At 35.0% G+C, this 20,752-nt stretch overlaps 2 protein-coding genes across 4 annotated transcripts in view; one reads left to right on the top strand and one right to left on the bottom strand.

The window, feature by feature from the left end:
* LOC106084327 (general transcription factor 3C polypeptide 3) overlaps positions 1-20,752 on the top strand; it is a 237,951-nt gene that overhangs the window by 111,231 nt on the left and 105,968 nt on the right. Inside the window, exon 3 of the mRNA XM_013247924.2 lies at positions 15,300-15,333. The gene's annotated coding sequence lies outside the window, so the exon portion shown is untranslated. The remainder of the gene's footprint in view (positions 1-15,299; positions 15,334-20,752) is intronic.
* The window catches only part of LOC106084326 (mucin-2), a 198,202-nt gene that overhangs the window by 99,556 nt on the left and 77,894 nt on the right, over positions 1-20,752 (bottom strand). For 2 of the 3 annotated variants that reach the window (XM_013247917.2, XM_013247918.2), the window contains exons 2-3: positions 13,787-15,331; positions 5,581-5,595 (exon numbers count right to left, since the gene is read on the bottom strand). In XM_013247917.2, coding sequence (XP_013103371.2) covers positions 5,581-5,595; positions 13,787-14,090 — 319 coding nt within the window. In that variant the 5' untranslated portion in view covers positions 14,091-15,331. The remainder of the gene's footprint in view (positions 1-5,580; positions 5,596-13,786; positions 15,332-20,752) is intronic. The other variant, XM_013247920.2, reaches the window with a different exon arrangement.

Genomic DNA, 20,752 nt, shown 5'->3' with positions numbered 1-20,752 from the left:
TCTAATCTAACCTCTTCTCTCCATTCTACTTTCTACGTTACTCTCATCTCTGCCCTTCACTCTATAAACACTGCACTCTCTACTCTACTATTGACTCTATTCTTCACTTTACTTTCCACTCTAGTGTGCAATTTAGTCTGCACTCTACCCTCCAAGCAACTCTCCACTCCAATCTTCACTCTACTCCACTCCAATCTTCACTCTACTTTCCGATCTACTCTCCACTTTATTTTCCACTCTACTCTAATTTCCACTACCTTTCTACTCTCCATTTAAGTCTACTCTCCACTCCGATCTATTCTCCACTTTAATCTCTTCACTCTTCTCTCCATTCTGCTCCCCACTTTACTTTCCACTTTACTCTCCACTCCTTATTTTAGTTCCTAGTGGTGATTAGAGTGAAGACTAAAGTGGAGAGTAACACTAACACTAAAGACTAAAGTGGAGAGTAACACTTTAGTCTTCACTCTACTCACCACTGCACTCTACTCTCCACTGTACTCTACTCTTCATTCTACCCTCCACTCTACCATCCATTCTACTCTTCTCTCCACTGCACTCTGCTCTTCATTTTACCCTCTACTCTACTCTTCTCTCCACTCTACTCTGCACTCTACTCTACACCCTACTTGCCACTCTAGTCTGCACTCTGCCCTCTACGCTACTCTCCACTCCATCCTATTCTACTTTGCCAGCTGAGGGACACGCAGGGGAATTACATCCAGACGACCTGTCTTCTCAGTTCTCCTCCAGCATGAGTCAAGAATCCTTCCTTGGCTGCAAACACAATCATATGTTGCCCAAGCAGTATCTTCTTCTCGTAGGCTGTTATCTTAGCAGCCATCATAATCACCTTCTTGTGGATAGGCATGATCTAAAGCGAGAAATTGGACTCACTTCGTCTGTTCAATGAACAGTGTTCATCTGTCCAGCCATCTTATTCGACGACTACATAGTAAAAAAAAATTGACCCAAAATTGAAAATGTTTCCTTTTTTGTAGGATTTTAGCAATGGAAACGGACCAAAGAAACAAAAATTGAAAATAAAAATACTATCTTTAAACTTAATTTCCTATCTACAAACGAACACCATCCGTTTCAAATTGCAGTCGCTGATTGATTCTTATTTTACTATACAGACGACTTTTTAATTTAAATTTTGAACAATTATTCTTTTTAACCAGGCATCTTATCCCCGTTTTTTCGCACGTATTCCAGCTCGAGATCATTTAAATTCAATGATTTCCATTCAAAGTATAGCTGTTTTCATACCAAAAAAGTATGTCAAGCGTCAGCACAGGTATCCTAAAATTCGTAGGACTTTTTCTGGAGAATCTTAACGAATTTCTGACTAGTGTGACAAAGAGTCAAACTTGGCTAGTGTTGTTTTCATTTCGTAAACGCATTTTCGCAATTACTTCGATACTCGTATAAGAACAGCCTACCAATGTACGCCCATTTGAAGTCTCCACTTCAAAACGATATCTGTTGATGGCCTCCTTTACCAAGTTTTCGAAACGCCATGGTTGATGTGTTGTACTCTCTGGTTCATTTTCCATTACGTTAAAGAATTTTTAATGAATAAGGTCGTATTGAAAGAGAAATAAACTCATCATGAAACAAATATTCTCGTTCGGCAAACAAATTTCGAATTTCTTTACTTTCAAAACTGATAAGCACTTGTTTTTTAAATGCTATATATAGTCATTATCCCCTCAATAACCTATCAAGTGTAATCGAAAAATCTTCCCTATAGCAATTTGGCTACTTTTTCAACTTGGCACAAGGTTACTTTTTCAGAGTTTTGTTAATTCCTATGCCCGAGGTGTTATTGTTCAAGAGTCATAATAAGATTTTGTTTTTGTTTGCTTTCGCTTGTTTTTATCTTTGCTTACAAAATTTACATACAAACCGGCAATCTCAATTAACAAATGTAATTATCCCAAGTATAATAGCTGACATTGGAGATACTATATTTGCAACTGTTTACGAGTATTATAGCAAAAGCTCAACTCAAATTGTAGCCATTGTTGCTGTTGCTGTTACTGTTTTAGTTTCAATAGATAGATTTTTTTCAAAAATTTCATTGTGAGATATTTTTGCAAAATACACTTTGTGGGGCGCTAACCATTCATTGACTGAGGTATAGACAATAGAAAAAAATATTTGGGATTTTATTTTGCCAAACATACCTCAATAAAAAGGCAAACTGCAAATTACTACTACAAACGCCAATGGCAGACAAAAATTCCAAATCATGATTTGTTTAAGATTTTTGAAACCGGTTTCAATCAGAAAGCTAAGCGCGTCTCTTTTTAAAAGATAGCATTCCAACATTGAACGTCCTAGAGTACGAGGAAAGGGGTGCTTACCCAAAAGCCAATAGATTCAACAACAATCTTGATGATGATGTGATATCATACATTGTTGTTGCCTCCCCAGGCAAGATGAAATTGTAAACAACTTGCAAACTAATGTTTAAAATTGCTTATAAAACGATTTATGTTTAAAAGCACAATGCGAAAATTCCTAATAATCAAAATATTACATATGACAAGTTAATGAGTTGTAAATGTAAATGGAAGGGAAAGGGAAAAGAAAAAAGTTGTATTTTTTGTATCAGCTAAATAGAAAACAGATTTCTCTGTAATTAAGGAAGGATTGCCAAATTGAGATATTTTTTGCTAGCTGGGTCTTATTTGGCAAAATAGATATTCAAGTTTAGGTTGTAGGTTTTTACATTTCTCTAAGTGGGGAATAACTTGCCGTACTTATGGTTTGTTTATAGATGGCAACCAAAGTACAGTTGCATTCCCAACGGTCCAATTTGTTAAAGAAATTTTAATTTTTATATTGAATTACGTATTTTTTTCTCGAATTTCTTAGTAGCTGAACTCTAAAAATACTGATTATAAATGAAATTGGCAAAAATTTCCAACTTTATACTAATTTTTACTTCGTGGTTCAATCCATAATCGACTCATTAATATTCAATGAACTAGTGGCGATATTTGTGGGGTACTCAACCATTTAGAACTTCTCTTTACTTGAATTGAACAGCACTTATTGATATGAAAGAAATAACCTCCCAGTTCCTTAATGGTTCCCTATATTGAGACTTTTTCAGTCAAAAACATTTGTATGCATGAACTGTCTGAAATTAAATTCATATAATCTTACTCCTCCTTAATTTAACGCATATCTTCTATGTTACCGAGTGTAATAAAACTCGTTCCCAATTCAAAAGGAAATTATTTGGTCTTATACCAAGTCATTTGGCAAAGCCATAATTATCCTCAATACCAATCTTCCGTTCAATAGACTCTGAATTTTATTTTTGACTTGATGCTCATTAAATTATCCACATTGTTGTATTTTAAAAGCAAACTCATAGATCAATCATAGATCACGAATTATAATTTTATCGCACTAAGGTAACTGACCTCTGTCGTGTTTATATTTTCTAATTTTTTGTTTTGATTATAGTTTTGAATTAAAGTTTGAATTTGAATTTGATTGACATCATATTTGAAAATTGCAATAAATTCAACACGTTCGCCGACAAGGTCTGCCGTACCTGCTTGCCTGTCTGCCCACTTAGTATGTCTTAGTCGTGCCTTATAAATCTAGTATCTGTCAGGGCCATCAAGTGCTGGCAAATCGATTTATTTTGTTTGTTTTTCGATAAAAACAGAAATGACAATTGAATGGTAATTAACTGGATAGCATAAAAACATAACCAAATGTTAATATACACACATACATATGTAAAATAAAAAAGGTTTTTTTTAAGGGAGTTTAAAATTTTCCAAAATGAAATATTCAGACAACATTTTTTACAGAAATGAAATCTGAAAATTTCATGTTTGTAGGAAATTTGGTCAAAATTTTACTGGAATAGGAAATTTTGTAAAATTTTTATTTATTTAGAAAATTTTCTCAACCTAAAATTTTGTAAAAAATTTTGACAAAAAATTTATATTTTAGAATTTTTTCCCAAGTTTATATTTCCAAAGAAAGAAATTTTACTCTTTATAGGAAATTTTGTGAAAATTTCAATTTTGTCAAAATTTCTATAGAAAATTTTGTTAAAATTTTATTTCTATAGGAAATTTTCATAGTGCTTTACAATTATCCCAACTAGAGTAAGAGTCGGAAAGCACACATCTGAATTTGAACAGGACTCTTTAATACGACTTCAGATGATTCATAAGCGCAATAGAAAAACAAATCAAATCTTTCTTCCCTTATTCTAATCTAACTTATCCAACGATGCTAATAGCAACATAGCCCATATTGTCGTGATTGGTCTACAAATAAATTTGGTGGGTTTTGGGGGTGGGGCGGCCACCTTAAGTACCCCATTCGAAATTTGGATACCAAATTTTTGGTTTTAGGTTTCTAAAAGAGAGCACACAAAATTCGCGTACCACCCATCTCCGAGATATGGCGTTTCTGAAAATTACGGTAAAGGGGGAGAGTCCGGCGCCCGCTACGATATCAAAAAATGTGGTAACCTATTTTCACTACGAGATCATTATGAGCCATCTGTGAAAATTTCAAGAAAATCAGTTGCGCCGTTGTTGAATCTATACAGAATAGACATACAAACACAAATTGATTTTTATATATAAGATTTTGAAAAATTTCATTCTAATAGAAAATTTTTTAAAATTTAGTTTCTATACGAAATTTTGTAATAATTTCGTTTTTTATAGAAAATGATTTCAAAGCTAAATTTTTATAGAAGATTTTGTCAAATTAAATTTTTTAGAAAATTTTATCAAAATTAAATTCCTAAAGGAAATTTTGTCAAAATTTCATTTCTATAAGAAATTTTGGCAAAATATATTTTTTATAGGAAATTTAGTCAAATTTCAAATTCCATTATTAAAGGAAATTTTGGTAAATTCAATTTTTAAAAGAAATTTTTTCAAAATTAAATTTTTTACAAAAATTTTTCAAAATCTTATTTTAAAGATAGAAAGTGGGCCACCGTTGTGCAGAGTTTGGCATGTCCGCCTATAACGCTGAACGCCTGGGTTCAAATCCTGAGGAGACCATAAAAAAATGGTGGTTTTCCCCTTCTGCTGGCAACATTTGTGAGGTACTATGCCATGTAAAACTTCTGTCCAAAGAGGTGTCGCATTGCGGCACGCCGTTCGGACTCGGCTATAAAAAGGAGGCCCCTTATCCATGAGCTTAAATTTGAATCGGACTGCACTCATTGATATATGTGAAGTTTGCCCCTGTTCCTTAGTGGAATGTTCATGGACAAAATTTGCATTTTTTATTTTAAAGATATGTTGACAAAATTTAATTTTTATAGAAATTTTTTTTGTGACTTGTCGGATAGTTTCGGCTTTTTAGGTCAGGAAAATCACAATTATTTTCGATAGTTTTGTTCAATTTATTTCCAATATTTCGGTTGACTATGTATAACCGGTTACGAAGCTATAAGTTAACAAGCCGAGTTGGTAGCGTGCTTGGATTACCAGTGACCAGATGATCCTTTCAATCTTAATAAAATTTACAGAATGTTATAAAACATAGGTATGAAAAATGTATTATGATACTTACTTGGTTTATGGCGGGCTGTTAAAAAAAATATAAAATTTTGTCCACATTAATGCCAATACTATCTTTTTTTCAAGACAACACAATCTACCAAATTATCAAAAGTCAACAACGTGCTCCGGACAAGACAAGTACAGAGTATATTAGAAAAATATGTGTAAACAACAACTTAAACAATGCGTTAAATATATTTAGTTCGGAAATTGGACTACGTAAATTTTATGCAGAATACGAATTCAAAGCAAAATAGAAAAATAACAAAAATAATTAAAAAAATAACTGCTCGTAATAACAACCTAAAAGTTTTAAATGATGTTTAAACAAAGCTATTTGTACTACAAGAATTAAGTAAAAAGCTTCAGCGGTCGATTAAAGAGAGTTTTAATATTTTACTAATAATTTATGTGTTAATAGAGTATCAATGGAACTCAATAGACAATTCTTTTAATTGGCTACGAATTTCTACTTCTTTGAAAAATTATTGGTCTCAAAACTTTTCTTTAACAACTTCTTAGAATTGAAAAGGAATTTTAACATAAACGCATGCACCTGCAAGAGTGTCAATTGCAAACGTCAAGGTTTTAACCAGCGCATTGCATTGACAATATGTTGAAGTTATCAGACCTCTATACGAAGGTTGCCTTTTATATTTCGGGATTAGAGAACAAACACAAATATTAATCATCGAAAATCGCTTTATTGTTTTTCAAAATATTACCTATAAAGATCTATACACTTTTGCATGCGTTTGAACCTGATTGAGGTATCTACGAAACATACCTTCTGAACATATCAACGCTTCTTCATGTTTCAAAAAACGTTGACCTCTCATTTTATTTTTTACAAAGGGGAATAAAAAGAAGTCATTCGGTGCCAAGTCAGATCAATGTTTTGAGTGCTCAAAAATGCTGTTCTTTGAGCGGACGGTGAGAGCTCGCATTGTCATGCTGGGGAGTGATACGTCTTTGGCGGTTAGTTTTCCTGATTTCTTAGAAAACAACTATGTACCACTGAGAATTTACTTTTTTGCGATGTTATAGTACAACGATTGCGAAATGTCAAATTTTCCGAAAAAAATAGGCGATTATTTGCTTGGAAGAGCTTCTTGCGCGAGCAACTATTGTTGGATTTGGCTCATCCTAAAACAACCATACAGTCGCCTGCTGTTTACTTTCGGGCTCATACGCGTTAATCCATGATTCATCATCTGTCACGATGTCATAGATGTGTTTCGAAACAACGCGATCGTATTTTTGGAGCATTTCTTTCGACCAATCGACACGAGCCTTTTTTTGAGGGATTGATAAATTGTGTGGGATCTAACGCGAACAAATTTTTTTGGCGGTCAAATGCTCATGCAATATTGACGGTATGCTGGTCCTTGTCTCAATCTCACGATAGTTCACATGACGATCTTGCAATATCAGTTGGCGCACATCATCAATGGTTTTTGGAACAACAACTGATTTGGGACGACCTTCACGAAATTTGTCTTGGAGTGAACTACCTCCTCAGTTGAATTCACCATGCCATCGATAAACACTGGTCCTTGATGGCGCTTCATCTCCAAAAATTTAATTAAGTTCATCGATGCACTGTGGTTGAGTCAACCCACATCAAAAATTTAAAAAATAATTGCACGAAAATTTTCACGATTTAATTTCATTTTTTGGACGAGATGAATCTTTGAAACATCACAAATAGCGATCGTATGTTAAAACGTTCTGAGTACGTATAACCTCAAAAATGTCAAGCGTATAACCTGAAAAATGTAGGGCTATCAGTTGGCAGATTCCAACACAAGTGTTGTCCAATCCCGAAATATAAAAGGCAACTGTGGAATATAAAGGGCTATTATATTTTTGGCAACACTGGTTTAAGCAGCTCACGCACATTTCGGTTTTTGATTGACTATCAAACATCCTCAGTTTGGTCCATAATTTAACCATTAATCGTCTTACAAACGAACAACGTTTACAAATTATTGAATTTTTTTTATCAAAATGCGTGCTCTGTTAAGAAAGTTCATCGCGCGCTTCTTCCATTTTATGGCGAAGCTCATTTTTGGCACAATTGTCGATTTTGGAATGAAGATCAGCCAGAAGCATTGCAAGAGCTACCCATGTATTCAAAAAAAGTCACAGCTTGGTGCGGTTTATGGGCTGGTGGTATCATTGGATCGTACTTCTGTAAAGATGATGCGAATCGTAACGTAACTGTGAATGGTGAGCGTCACCGTGAGATGATATCCAACTTTTTTTTTGCCCAAAATACAAGAGCTTGACTTGACGGGGTTTCAACAAGACGGTGCTACATGCCACATAGCAGTGAACTTATTGAGAGGCGAGTTCGGTGAACATATTATTTCACTTTCGGAACCGGTCAATTGACCGCCTAGATCGTGTGCTTTATCGCCTTTAGACTATTTTTTGTGAGGCTATGTTAAAACCCATGTCTATACAGACAAGCCCGCTTCAATTGATGCATTGAAAGACAACATTGAAGCATTTATTCGTGAGATGCCGGCCGAATTGTTGGAAAGTTTATGCCAAAATTAGACTAAGTGGATGGACCATTTGAAGCGCAGTCACGGTCAACATTTGCATGAAATAATCTACAAACATTGAATTATATGGACGTACTCTCGATTCAAAAAAGATTTCATGAATTTTTCTGAATTTTATGTGTTTTTTTTAAACGTTCCTATAGGCATTAGATTGCTGCGACTACTGTCTTGGGGTTAAGGATAAATCAAATGGATTAAATTATTCTAAAACTTGGTATGAGAAAATGGGTCTGTAAAACTCAAACACTCGATGAAATTTGCCCAAAGTTTCACAGGAACATTTTCCTGCGGCAATTATCAAGTAGTGCGGATATGCGATTACTCCAATGCCAACTTTTTTTTAGAGATGTTAAAAATTCATTCAAGTAAATTTTTAACTTATGACTGTAGTCCAGATTTTTATCCAAAATCCATATTTTGACATTTATTATTCGGAAAATAAGGTGAAGTACTGCATACACTCTCACGGAATCGAAGGTTTCAAGTAATTTTATGTTTTCAAAATCAAACTTTATTGCAAAATACTACCTCATTTGCCAAGTAATAGATAGGAGAATTTCGATTTTGCATAAAAATCCGGACTCTACATATAACACAACTTATACTGGATAACTGTCATACGAAAGCGTTGAAGGTTTCCGTTAAACTAAAATTTAGTAACAGATATTGTAACTGTTAATTAAATAGTCTTGTGAGAGGTAATGTTCGATAAAATGAATGTGAGAGTGAAGTAAATGAAAGATTCGAAAAAAAAATTAATAAGCCATTTGGCACATTTTTGACAAATTGAAGCTCTAAACCAAGGCTCTGTTATACAACAAGATCATAAAAAAAGCCTACAAATCATTGTTACTAAAATTGCCGCTTTTTCTTTTTTTTAATCTTCAGGATAAACATTTTTTTGTTATTTTTAATTTTTCCCTATTGTTTTTCTTTGTAATTTACACAACTCATGTTACCAAACTGCAAGTAGTAACAGTCGCATTCATACCAAACAATTGTTTGCAAAAAAAAAAAAACTATTACAAAAACCACACATCATCCCACAAAATTAAAGCTTTCAAATCTTATTTGCCAATGAAAAATAAAAAAAATTAAAATAAACAAACAAACAAAAAAAATGCAAACCACAACTTTTCGGTGCTAAGTAAGAAAAGTGTCATGTAATAATAACAATAATGAAATAAAAAAAACAAAAGTCATTGCACTAGTCTACAATGGGAATGTAAACAAAGCTAACGAATAAAACAGATTTTTTCACAATTAAAATTAATGCACAGTTGTTGACATGTTCATGAAAGCAATGAGTTATGGCGTTATAAAGGTTAGGGCTAAATTTAATAAAAAAAAATAAGTATAAGAGTTCAAGTATACCAGTATAACAGTTTTCAAATAATTATACAAATTGTTATACATTACAATTAAAGGCCACCTGGCTGAACGTCTGGACTCGATAACATCGACATAACGTTTCGGCGGTGGTTTTCACTTCATAATGCTAGCATCATTTGTTTTAGTAAAATTTACTCAAAAGACAAAATTTCAATGAGATCTTCTCAAAAGACAAAATTTAAGTGAAATTTAATCGAAAGACAACATTTTAGTGAAATCTTTTCAAAAGACAAAATTTCAGTGAAATTTTATCGAAAGACAAAATTTTGGTGAAATCTTTTCAAAAGACAAAATTTTAGTGAAATGTTATGCAAGGAGGGAATTCGAGAAGGTCCAGAGACTGAGATCCGCACCGCATGCAGGTCTGGACGCGATAATGGATATGCAACCCATTGAAGCCTATATTCGGAACTGCGCCTGTTAGACTGAGGGAGCTCGGTATGCTAAAGGAGGATGGTTGCGGCCACAGTTCGATTCTGGGTGTCATAGGAGGATCTCCTATACGTTAAACATTCCCCATACGTTTTCCTGGGAGTACAGCGAACACTGTACTTGACGAGGATGAGACCTCGATCTACACCGATGGCTTCAAGATAGAGTTAGACCCTGGATTGGGGGTCTACTCTGACGCACTCAATATCGGTATGTATCCGCAAGAGAAATCTAGTAAGGGATTTACCGCCATCAAAACTCAGGATTTATGTAGACAGTATGGCGGCGTTCGAAGCCTTGGGGCCGAGGATAGTAAGGACGAGATACGTGGTTACGTTGACATAGATTCCTGGACATGAGGGAATTCCAGGAAATGAGAGGGCGGACGAGTGCTTCAGGAGGGGACGCCGGACGGACCTGCCACCGGTCTTGCCTACAAATGGCATTGTCGAGCTACTGAACACACTAGAGGGGATGGTCATAACGGCGTCGTTGGCGAGATGGTACCTGGTGAATGGCTGCCGGAAATCAAAGGCTCTCTGGCCTGTCATCGAAAGGAGGAGAACGGGGGAGTTGCTGGCGTAAGATAAAAGGTCGATGAGTACCTTAACAGGGGTCATAACCGTTTCTTCTGCGATCTGGCTGAACTTATGAACGTACCTCTGGTAGGTCTCCGTATGTACATCCCTGATTGCGTGGGGATGGCCGTTTCTTCACCGCCCGCTCGGGTTTAACATTCCTCCTGGCCTCCGAGTGAACTCAACTTTTGTGGGCAACCCACTCAATCTTAACTAACCTTATCTAAAGACCAAATTTCATTAACATTTTTTCTAACGACAACATTTCATTAAAATTTTCTCTGAAGACAAAGTTTCATTCAAATTTTGTCTAAAGGCAAAATTTCATTGAAATTTACTCTAAAGACAAAATTTCATTGAAATTTTCTCTAAGGACAAAATTTCATCGAAATTTTCTCTAAAAATAAAATTTCATTGAAATTTTCTCTAAAAATAAAATTTCATTGAAATTTTCTCTAAGGACAAAATTTTATTGACATTTTCTCTAAAGATATAATTTCATTGATATTTTCTCCAAAACAAAATTTCAGTGAAATTTTATCTTAAAACATAGTTTTTGAGAAATTTTATCTAAACATAAAACTTTTGGGAAATTTTCTAGTGAGACAAAATTTTATTAAAATTTTCTTTCAAGACAAAATCTTATGGTAATTTTCTCTGAAGATTGAATTACTGTAAAATATTCTCGAACAAAAAAATTGAAGAGAAAAATGTCAAAAACAAAATTTTAGTAAAATTTTATTTAAATCGTGGAAAATTTATTTAAATTTAGGAAAATTTCTGCCATCAGACTCACTTAGACGTTTTCGTTTATTGTGATACCATAGGCACAGGGGAAAAAAGATACCTTTAAAAGGGTAACTTTTTAAGAGCTATAGGAAAGTTTTCCAAAATAAAGCACCTTAAATTTAGAAAAATGTATGAAATCTTTATTTGTAACGACAGTACGGTCAATATAGTTTAATGTTTGAAGATCACTTATGTAAATGTTGACCGTGACTGGGCTTCAAATGGTCCATCCGCTTAGTCCAATTTTGGTATCTCACGAATAAATGCTTCAGCCTTGTCTTCTAATGCGTCAATTGAAGAGGCTTGTCTGTATAGACATGAGCTTTAAAATAGCCACACAAAAAAATAGTCTACATCGCACGCATCTAGGCGGCCAATTGACGGGTCCCGAATGTGAAATAAAATTTTCACCGAACTCGCCTCTCAATAAGTCCATTGTGTGGCATGTGGTACCATCTTGTTGAAACCACATGTCATGCAAGTTAAGCTCTTGCATTTTGGACAAAAAAAAATTTGGATATCAACTCACGATAGCGCTCACCATTCACAGTTACGTTACGATTCGCATTATCTTTAAAGAAGTACGTTCCAATGGTGCCACCAGCCCATAAACCGCAACAAACTGTGACTTTTTCTGGATGCATTGCAATGCTTCTGGCTGATCTTCATTCCAAAATCGACAATTCTGTTTATATACGTACCCACTGAGCCAAAAATCAGCTTCGTCGCTCAATGGAAAAAGCGCGCGATGAGCTTTCTTAACAAATCACTCATTTTGATAATAAAATTGAACAATTTGCAAGCGTTGTTCGTTTGTAAGACCATTAATGGTCAAATTATAGACCAAACTGAAGATGTTTGACGTGAAACAAACCACGAAACATGCCTGCCGACCAGTGTTGCCAAAAATATAATAGGTAAAAGCATCACCCTTTAGTTCCTAAGGGTTTAACCATCCAGATCGCTTTAAAAAGCCCAACAACTTGCGAATGTTCACAACCGCTAAATCAGACAAGTTCTCAAAGAAATGAGAACCTAAAGTGGAACTGCTTCTGACTGCCCGTGCGACACACACCCACACAGCAGATGTTCTATAGACTCTTTTTTCTCGACGTCCTCACAGCTTCGGCAAAAATCGTTACTGCCAAACACGTTTTCCTATCAGATAGTGACCTGTCGTGACAGACACAATGACTGAGACGTCTGTTCTAGCCAATGACAGCAAAGCAGTACACCTCTTCAAGTCTAGATTAGGCCACATAGTTTTGGAATGCTAACAGCCCCCTCTTTGTGACCATCAATCATACGTTGCCCTTCTGGCCTGATCCTGAAGACTTAGCTTACATGTCACTAGAGGCATACCCACAAATTCCAGTTCCCCTAGAATGTGTAAGGTAGTTCCTAGTCTCGCAAGCTCGTCTGCTTTACAATACCCTGGGATATCTCTGTGGCCGGCACCCAGAAACGGTGAATTTTGAAATGTTCAGCCATCTCGTTGAGAGATCTGCGACATTCAAGTGTGGTTTTTGTATTCAGAAACACGTTCTCCAGGTACTTAATTGCTACCTGGCTGTCTGATTATTTCTATTTATGTCACCACTTCCACCACTTCTTTAATGTGCAATGATCTCCGCTTGATACACACTGCAGTAGTCGGGTAACCTTCTCGATATGACCAGTTCTAGTTTTAAATTTCTAAACTAAAATTTCTTTTAAATTTACTCTGAAGACAAAGTTTTCTCTGAAGATAGAAGTTAAGTGACATTTTTTTTAACAACAACATTTTAGCAATTTTTTTTTTCGTGGAACAAAATTTTCAATGGAAAATTTATTGGAATGAAATATATTTTTTTTAATCAAAGAAAGTTTGATTTAAATCAAAGAAAATTTGATGTAAATCAGAGAAAATGTGATTTAAATCAAAAAAAATTTGATTTAAATCAAAGTAATTTTTAATTAAAATTAGGAAAATTTTACTGAAATTTCATCTACAGTAGTGCAAATAGATGATACTAAGTTAAATTAAATAAGCAAAGAATATTTTTAAGTCTCTGCTGCATCAATGAATTTTTGTATTCTGGTACAACAACAATACCAACATTTTAGCAAATTTTTTTCGCAGAACAAAATTTTAGTAAATTTTTATTAAATCAAAGAAAAATTTATTGGACTCAAATAAAATTTTGTTTTAATCAAAGAAATTTTTAATTAAAATAAAGAAAATTTTACTGATATATTATCTACAGTAGTGCAGATAGATGATACTAAATTAAATTAAATAAGAAAAAAAATATTTTTAAGTCTCTGCTACATCATGGATTTTTTTTGTATTCTGGTGCAACAACAACTACCAATGCAAAAAACATAAAATGTGTGAGTGTGTATGTGTGTGTGAATAAAGAAAACAAAATCAACTATTGCAAAAGAACAAAATGAATTCAAAGCTACTTACATTGATCTATATAATCATCGTCATAAAGATCATCCAATATGTACATGGTGGGTATTTCTCGCGGTGTATGAGTGGCTGTCCTCGGCGTGGTTATGGTTGCTAGTGCTGGCGTTGTTATGGCAGCAATAGCAACAGCAGCTGTTGATGGTGTCGTCGGTGTTGTTGCTGTTGCCATACCTGTCATTGTTGATGTTGGTGTTTGTGGCTGCAATGTGGGAGTTAATGACATTTCGCCGGATGACAATGGCTCATTTGTTTGTTGATGTTGCCGTGGCGATGATGGCAATGCCTCAGAAACATCCATTATGGGGAAAGGAAGGGCGGTGAAGGGGTGGTGGATTATATATTTTTCCGAGGAAAAAATTGTCGCTTGATTTTGGAATTTTTCAAACAATAAAATAAATAAACTGCCACTGCTAGCAGCTATAACAAATTAATGGTGTGAAGTGGTGGCTATCGATGTTGTTGTTGTTATTGATGTTGCTGGTGGTGGTCGATAAAAATTATGCACCAAGTGAACTGATTTTTGGAGAGAATAAATAACGCCAAAAATCCACAAGAAAAACAAAATAAATATTTTTGGGTTTTGTTTTTTTTTGTTTGTTTTCAAAGCACAAAAAATGGGCAACTTATTGTAACCACATGCAATAAAATGATGCCCCACTCCCTACTGAAGAAGCCACCTCAACCATGAGGCCCCTCACAACACGCCAGCGAGAGGACTAGGGCGTTGGATATGGATTTGGATTTATTCGTTATGCTCGTTCGTCTTGTTAAAAACCACAATCCATGGAATGTTGCATTTGGCATTTGATTACATGATAAATTCAAATTGTATTTTTTGTATTTTTTTTACAACACAAATTCACAAAATAATCTTTTTTTCTTCACTTCTCAATTGAGAGATTGCGAAAAATTATGCATTTTCTGGCATTTTTACAAAGACGTTCGTGTGGGTTTTTTTTGATTTTGATTTTATTCAGAGGAAGTTTTATTTCTCCACTAATTAATCACTGATTTTATTATAGAGGAGAGGGAAAGAGAAGCCTTTAGATTTTTTATTGGTTTTCTTGCAAACACTAAACACGCTATTGCTATATTAAAACTTTTAAATTTAACTTAAAATAATAAGGAATGCCACTTCACTTTAAAATTTTTTTATTCATTCACTTTTTCAATTGCATGTATGGCGAGGCAATTTTCTTAATTCATGGATATATTTTTTGTGCAATTTTGTTGCTTACTTTTAAACTTTTTTTTTGATTTTTTTATTCGTGCCAACTACGAGTACTACTTCTTTGTGCAGCAACAAGTTTTGAAAATTCTTTCCAAAAACTTATGTTAAAATCGTGTTTGTTGTGCTTGCGGATAGGTGGTTGTTTTAGTTTTGGTATTTTTGAGTTAATTATTATTTAAATAAAATTTCATATGGCCTGTTGTATGGGTGTCGGTGTATGACTGGATCGATAGCTCACTAATATGATTTTTTTTGTTTTCTTATCTTTTGTTTCAGATCTCAAAACTTTGGCATTCGTTTTGGGTAATCTGTAAGTAAAGAAAGAAAATATTTATTTAATTAGCATATCTTAACAATAACGTTAAATTTAAGACTATAAATTTGAAGCCCTTTAAATATGAGACTTTAAAGTGATATATAAATAGACCTTTTAATGAAGATTTTTTGTGGGCTGTATGATTTTATAATTAAGTAATTCGTAGACATATTTAAATATTAAAGTGACTACTGACGCTATTTTATGTATCAATAGTTTGGGGGAAGGGCTGGGGAGTTATACTACTGGAGGTAATTTCCAGTTTAGGCATTTTTTTTATAAAATAAGGGCAGCCAGCTTTGCAACGGCTTTGTATACCCTACACCTTAGGATAGGGATATATTAACTTAGTCATTCCGTTTGTAACATCTCGAAATATTGATCTAGCATCCCATAAAGTATATATATTCTTGATCGTCTCGACATTCTGAGTCGAACTAGCCATGTCCGTCGGTCTGTCGAAATCACGATAGCGGCCGAACGCCTAAAGCTAGCCGCTTGAAATTTTACACAGATACTTAATATTGATGTTGGTCGTTGGGAATTGCAAATGGGTTCAGATTTGGAAATAGTTTCCATATAAACCGATCTCCAGATTTGATTTCTTGAGTCCCTGGAAACCTCATTTTTGTCCGATTTTTCAGAAATTTTGCTTATAGTGGTCTGTTATAACTTTTAACAACTGTGCCAAGTACTGTCCTAATCGGACTATTACCGATTTCCAGATTTGACTTCTTGAGCCTCTGAAAGCTGCAATTTTTATGTTATGACTTCCAACAATTGTGCCAAGTACGGTCCAAATCCGTCAAGAACCTCATATAGCACCCATGTAAACCGGTCTCTCGATCACCCTTGTTCAGTTCCTAGAACTTTAATTTTTGCTGGTTTGAGAGAGGTTTGGTATGTAGAATAAAGTTATGCCCTCCAACTAAATTTATTTTGTGCACGCTTTTACTTGTTGCATTTATCACCATGAGATGGAGCTGGGTATAAAGTATTACCTGGGCTGGTTTACTTCGCTACGCTCTAAAATGGCTTTGAGAAACAGTTTTTTTAATGTTTTGACGCTGTATGAAGACTTTCGGACTGGTCTAAGTAACAAATCGGATACAACATTAGAACCCGCAAATTGAGTCCTAATCTTTATTTGAGTCCCATATTGTCATTATAGTCCAATGTGCCTGTTTAAGTGGGGTTTTGGTTCTAGGTACCTGAACACAATGTTTATTATCCAATTAGTACTCAACTTCCGAAACCTTTCATTTGCGTCCCATATTGTCGCTTTTGGGGTAAAGGAGGAAAAACCGCCCTTACGATATTAACAAATGTCTTTGAGCACCCTTTTAGGACACGATGTCTAAAAGATGAAGGCCATCGTGGCGCAGAGGTTAGCATGTCCGCCCTATGACGACGAACGCCTGAGTTAAAATCCCGGCATGAACATCAGAAAAAATTTTCATCGGTGGTTATCCCCTTACAAATGCTGGCTACATTTGGGAGGTATTCTGCCATGTTAAACTTGTCTTCCAAATGGTGTCACTATTCCAGAGTGGTTTTTGAAGCTTGTTTCATTGCAAGTATCACCGCTTGATGCACACTACAGCGGTCAGGTAATCTTCTCGATATAACCAGTCCTACTTCTTCAGAGTAAACTCCAAAACCCACCTGGTCATCTAGTCTGGAACAATCCATATAGAAAAGTCTATGTTAATTATATTAGCAGGGATATTGTGGTTCCAATCGGTAATATCGGGAATAGTGGTACAGTACTTATATATATATATATATATATATATATATATATATATATATATATATATATATATATATATTCCCGATATTACCGATTGGAACCACAATATCCCTGCTATATATATATATATATTCATTCAGGCAATGTGTAATCCACACTATCTATACCATTGCATCAAGAATAGCACAATCCATAGCCGCCTCACGAGCAAATAGAAATTCTTAGATTCACAGCAGTGGTCGCTGCAATTTGTCTGGCCACCATGTTCAGAGGCATTAGGTGTAGCATTAAATTCATTGCAGTATTGAACAGTAGATGGATTTTTCAAGCTCCCACCTCCTGACCACAATACCATAAAGCAATATAGGCCTTACAACTGCAGTATACAGCCAATGCATGACAAGCGGTCCAAACCCCCCAACTTTTGCCAATGGCTCTCTTGCATGTGTAGAAAGGCTCCACTGTTTCTCAACGCGCTTGGTACTTGTGGTGTGAACAATTCCTTCTCAAATGCTGTCGAAGTATCTTCTGAGTTCCCTGCTTTACCACAAGCTTACACCTTGAGCTTAATCCTACCAAATGTCCCATTATCGGGTCTCATCTCGGAACCTTTCCATTCACTTATGTTCAAGATTTCCAGCAATACGTCAGACTTTAGATAAGTTTTCCTCAGCAACAACTGCAAAGTCATCTCCTAAGTCTAGGCACGCCATGTTCTCCAAGCAGGAAATCGGGAGGACCGATATTATAAATCGGGATAAATCGGGGTTCTCGAAAAAAAAACCAAAATCAAAAATCAGTTTTAATTAACAAAAAAAAGAAAGAACGCCAGAAGTTCGGCCTGGTCGAATCTTATATTCCCTCTTTCATGGATCGAATTAGCCAAGTTTTTTGACCATTTTTTTTTATACAAATCAGGCGATTAATTATAGGTGATATATCCACTATCTATGATGCTGATCTCCTGAGTTGGGTTTAATTGGGGCTATATTTAAAAATGAAACGATTTGAGCTATTTATAATACCAACCGACTTACACAAATAAGAGGGTTTTTTTTGCAAAAAATCAAGCTTTAGCATTCTTTTGACCGGCAGACGGAAGGACAGGCATTACTATCAAGAATATATTTGGCAATAAAAAAGAGGGGCCTTATCATTGAACTTAAACTTGTATCGGACACTTATTGAAAAAAGAGAAGTATCCCCGCTGTTCCTTAATGGAATGTTCATGGGCAAATTTGCAGTAGTATCCTTAGAGCCAACAGGCAGAGGGGCTAATGACAGATAGACACATGGATGGGCAGATGAATCTAATTCGACTGCTTTCAATATTCAAAATTGATTGCACAAAAATTCACTTCGTAACATTAACTATGACTGTCAATGTACTTCCAATTCGTTCAATATTTGTATACACTCCAAAAGTTGTGATTTTCCCATTATTGTCACGAATAGTCAGGACAACCACTGATAGTCGGGATAATCCCGACTATGTGACAAGCCTATCTGAGTCCCCAACAACTTGTATACACCTTTAGCCTCATCTTGTTGAATCTGAGTTGTTGAGCTCTTCGGCGCTGCCTGAGTTTAGTAGAAACATTGCATGCCTCCGGTTCCATTACCAAAGATTCTTGGACACACAATAATGTTTTTCCCTCTAGTTCTTAGTTCTTTTTTTGAATGACTGGTGAACCGTTGCCGGTTAAAGCTAATTTTTCCCTGGCCAAATTAAGGGAGTCTTCTATGGTGAGAGTCTTAGGATCCGGCGCACCAAGCCTCCCAGTAAACTTTCCATTTCTTCAAGAAGCCTATGTTTTTACCAGACAAAGCTAATGACCAAGGCAAATAGCAGACATGCGAAGATAATATTGGACCTGTGTTGTCTTCAAGACTATTCGTCCTAACTGTATATCAGATTCATACTCTACTCTTAAATACCTATCATTTAAATCCCATATTGTACGGATCACTCTAAATGTCCGTTTGGATCGGGCGTTCCCCCTAGACATTTAAAACCAAATTTGAATATACGATTTTTGTTTGGGGTTGGTATTAAGGTACAAACAAAAATTCGCATATAACGGTCCACCATCTTTAATATATCTCAAAATAATAGCAGCCCTTAGCCTTCGGTTGAGTTTATGTATAAAGGGCCCTTGCAAATAGGTAAGCCTAAGATCTTCAAACCTATTGGGCTTTTGCTCTACTTAACTCATAACATCACATTATCTTTGTATTTTCCAAACCCAGATTGGCTGTTGTTCTGTATTTTAGGATCAGCCAAGCCTTAACACTTCTATGGATATAAAATGTTAAGATATTGGGTTTTAAGTTTTATGAGAATCTTAGGATCCGTCGCACCAAGCCTCCCAGTAAATCTTCCATTCCTTCCTATGTTTTTGACAGAGAAAGCCGATGATCAAGGCAAATGGCAGATATGTCTTCAAGACTATTCGTCTTAACTGTATATCAGATTCGTACTCTACTCTTAAATACCTAACATTTAAATCCCATATTGTACGGCTCACTCTACATGCCCATTTTGGTGCGGCGTTCCTCCTAGGCATTTGAAACCAAATTTGAATATCCGAGTTGTGTTTGTGGTTGCTATTAAGATACAAACAAAAATTCGCATATAACGGCCACCATATCTGATATATAGCAAAATAATAACAGCCCTTGGCCTTCGGTTGAGTTTATGTAAAAAGACCCCTTAAAAATAGGTAAGCCTGAGAACTTTAAACCCTTTTGGGCTTTTGCTCTACTTACCTCATAAAATCACCATAACTTTGAATTTTCCAACCCTAGATTGGCTGTTGTTCTGTATTTTAGGATCAGCCAAGCCTTAACACTTTTATGGATATAAAATGTTATGATACGAGGTTTTAAGTTTTATGGAAATGGTGTAAACAGGTATTTACACCATTTATGGAAATGGTGAAAAACAAACGACAAACATGGTTTTATAAAACAAACTCGTATACAAACTAACAATTACCAAGAGTTCAATTAGTCAATGACTGATGAATGTGTCGTAAATATTAAGTGTTGTTATCATTTCTAAAGGTTTGCTAACCTTAAGCCATATAAAGGTTTTACGTCTCCATGTCTCGACTAAAAAATTACAATAATTGGCATTTACATATACTAAGTGCGGCTCATTTACTATGTAATGTGGCCAAATAGGGAAAAACACTCGTCCAGGTCAGTGTCTAGAGATATTGAACGTAGAAAAATTTGCCAATATGGAAATTTTTAGTTACATATTATGGTCAAAATAACAATTTTATGGCTAAAACTAAAATTACAAAACTTAATTTGAAAATTTTAGCTGTTGGAAGTAACTTCACTTTGAATTTAATGACAGTTAATTGTAGTTGATTAACTTTAAATTAAAGACTATCGATATAAGGCTAATTATCCTTGTTGATACACAATTTAATAGCCAAATATTGCTGTCGTTGTGTTATATTATATGGTTATATTCAAGTTCGTATTTGAACTTTGTCATATCATTGCCAATAGCTTTAACTTGAAAGCTTTACTTTCATTTCTTTATGTGAATCATTGCCAAGGAAATTTCAATTAATCTTGCAAAAAAAACTACAAACAAAGTGCATGCATTTGTGTATACTGGTAGTTACATAAAACTTAAGTTAA

This window comes from Stomoxys calcitrans, chromosome 5, assembly GCF_963082655.1.
Source record: "Stomoxys calcitrans chromosome 5, idStoCalc2.1, whole genome shotgun sequence".
NCBI classification, from domain to species: domain Eukaryota; kingdom Metazoa; phylum Arthropoda; class Insecta; order Diptera; family Muscidae; genus Stomoxys; species Stomoxys calcitrans.
Note: the sequence above shows the minus strand (reverse complement) of the source record. Positions and strands in the feature narration are given on the sequence as shown.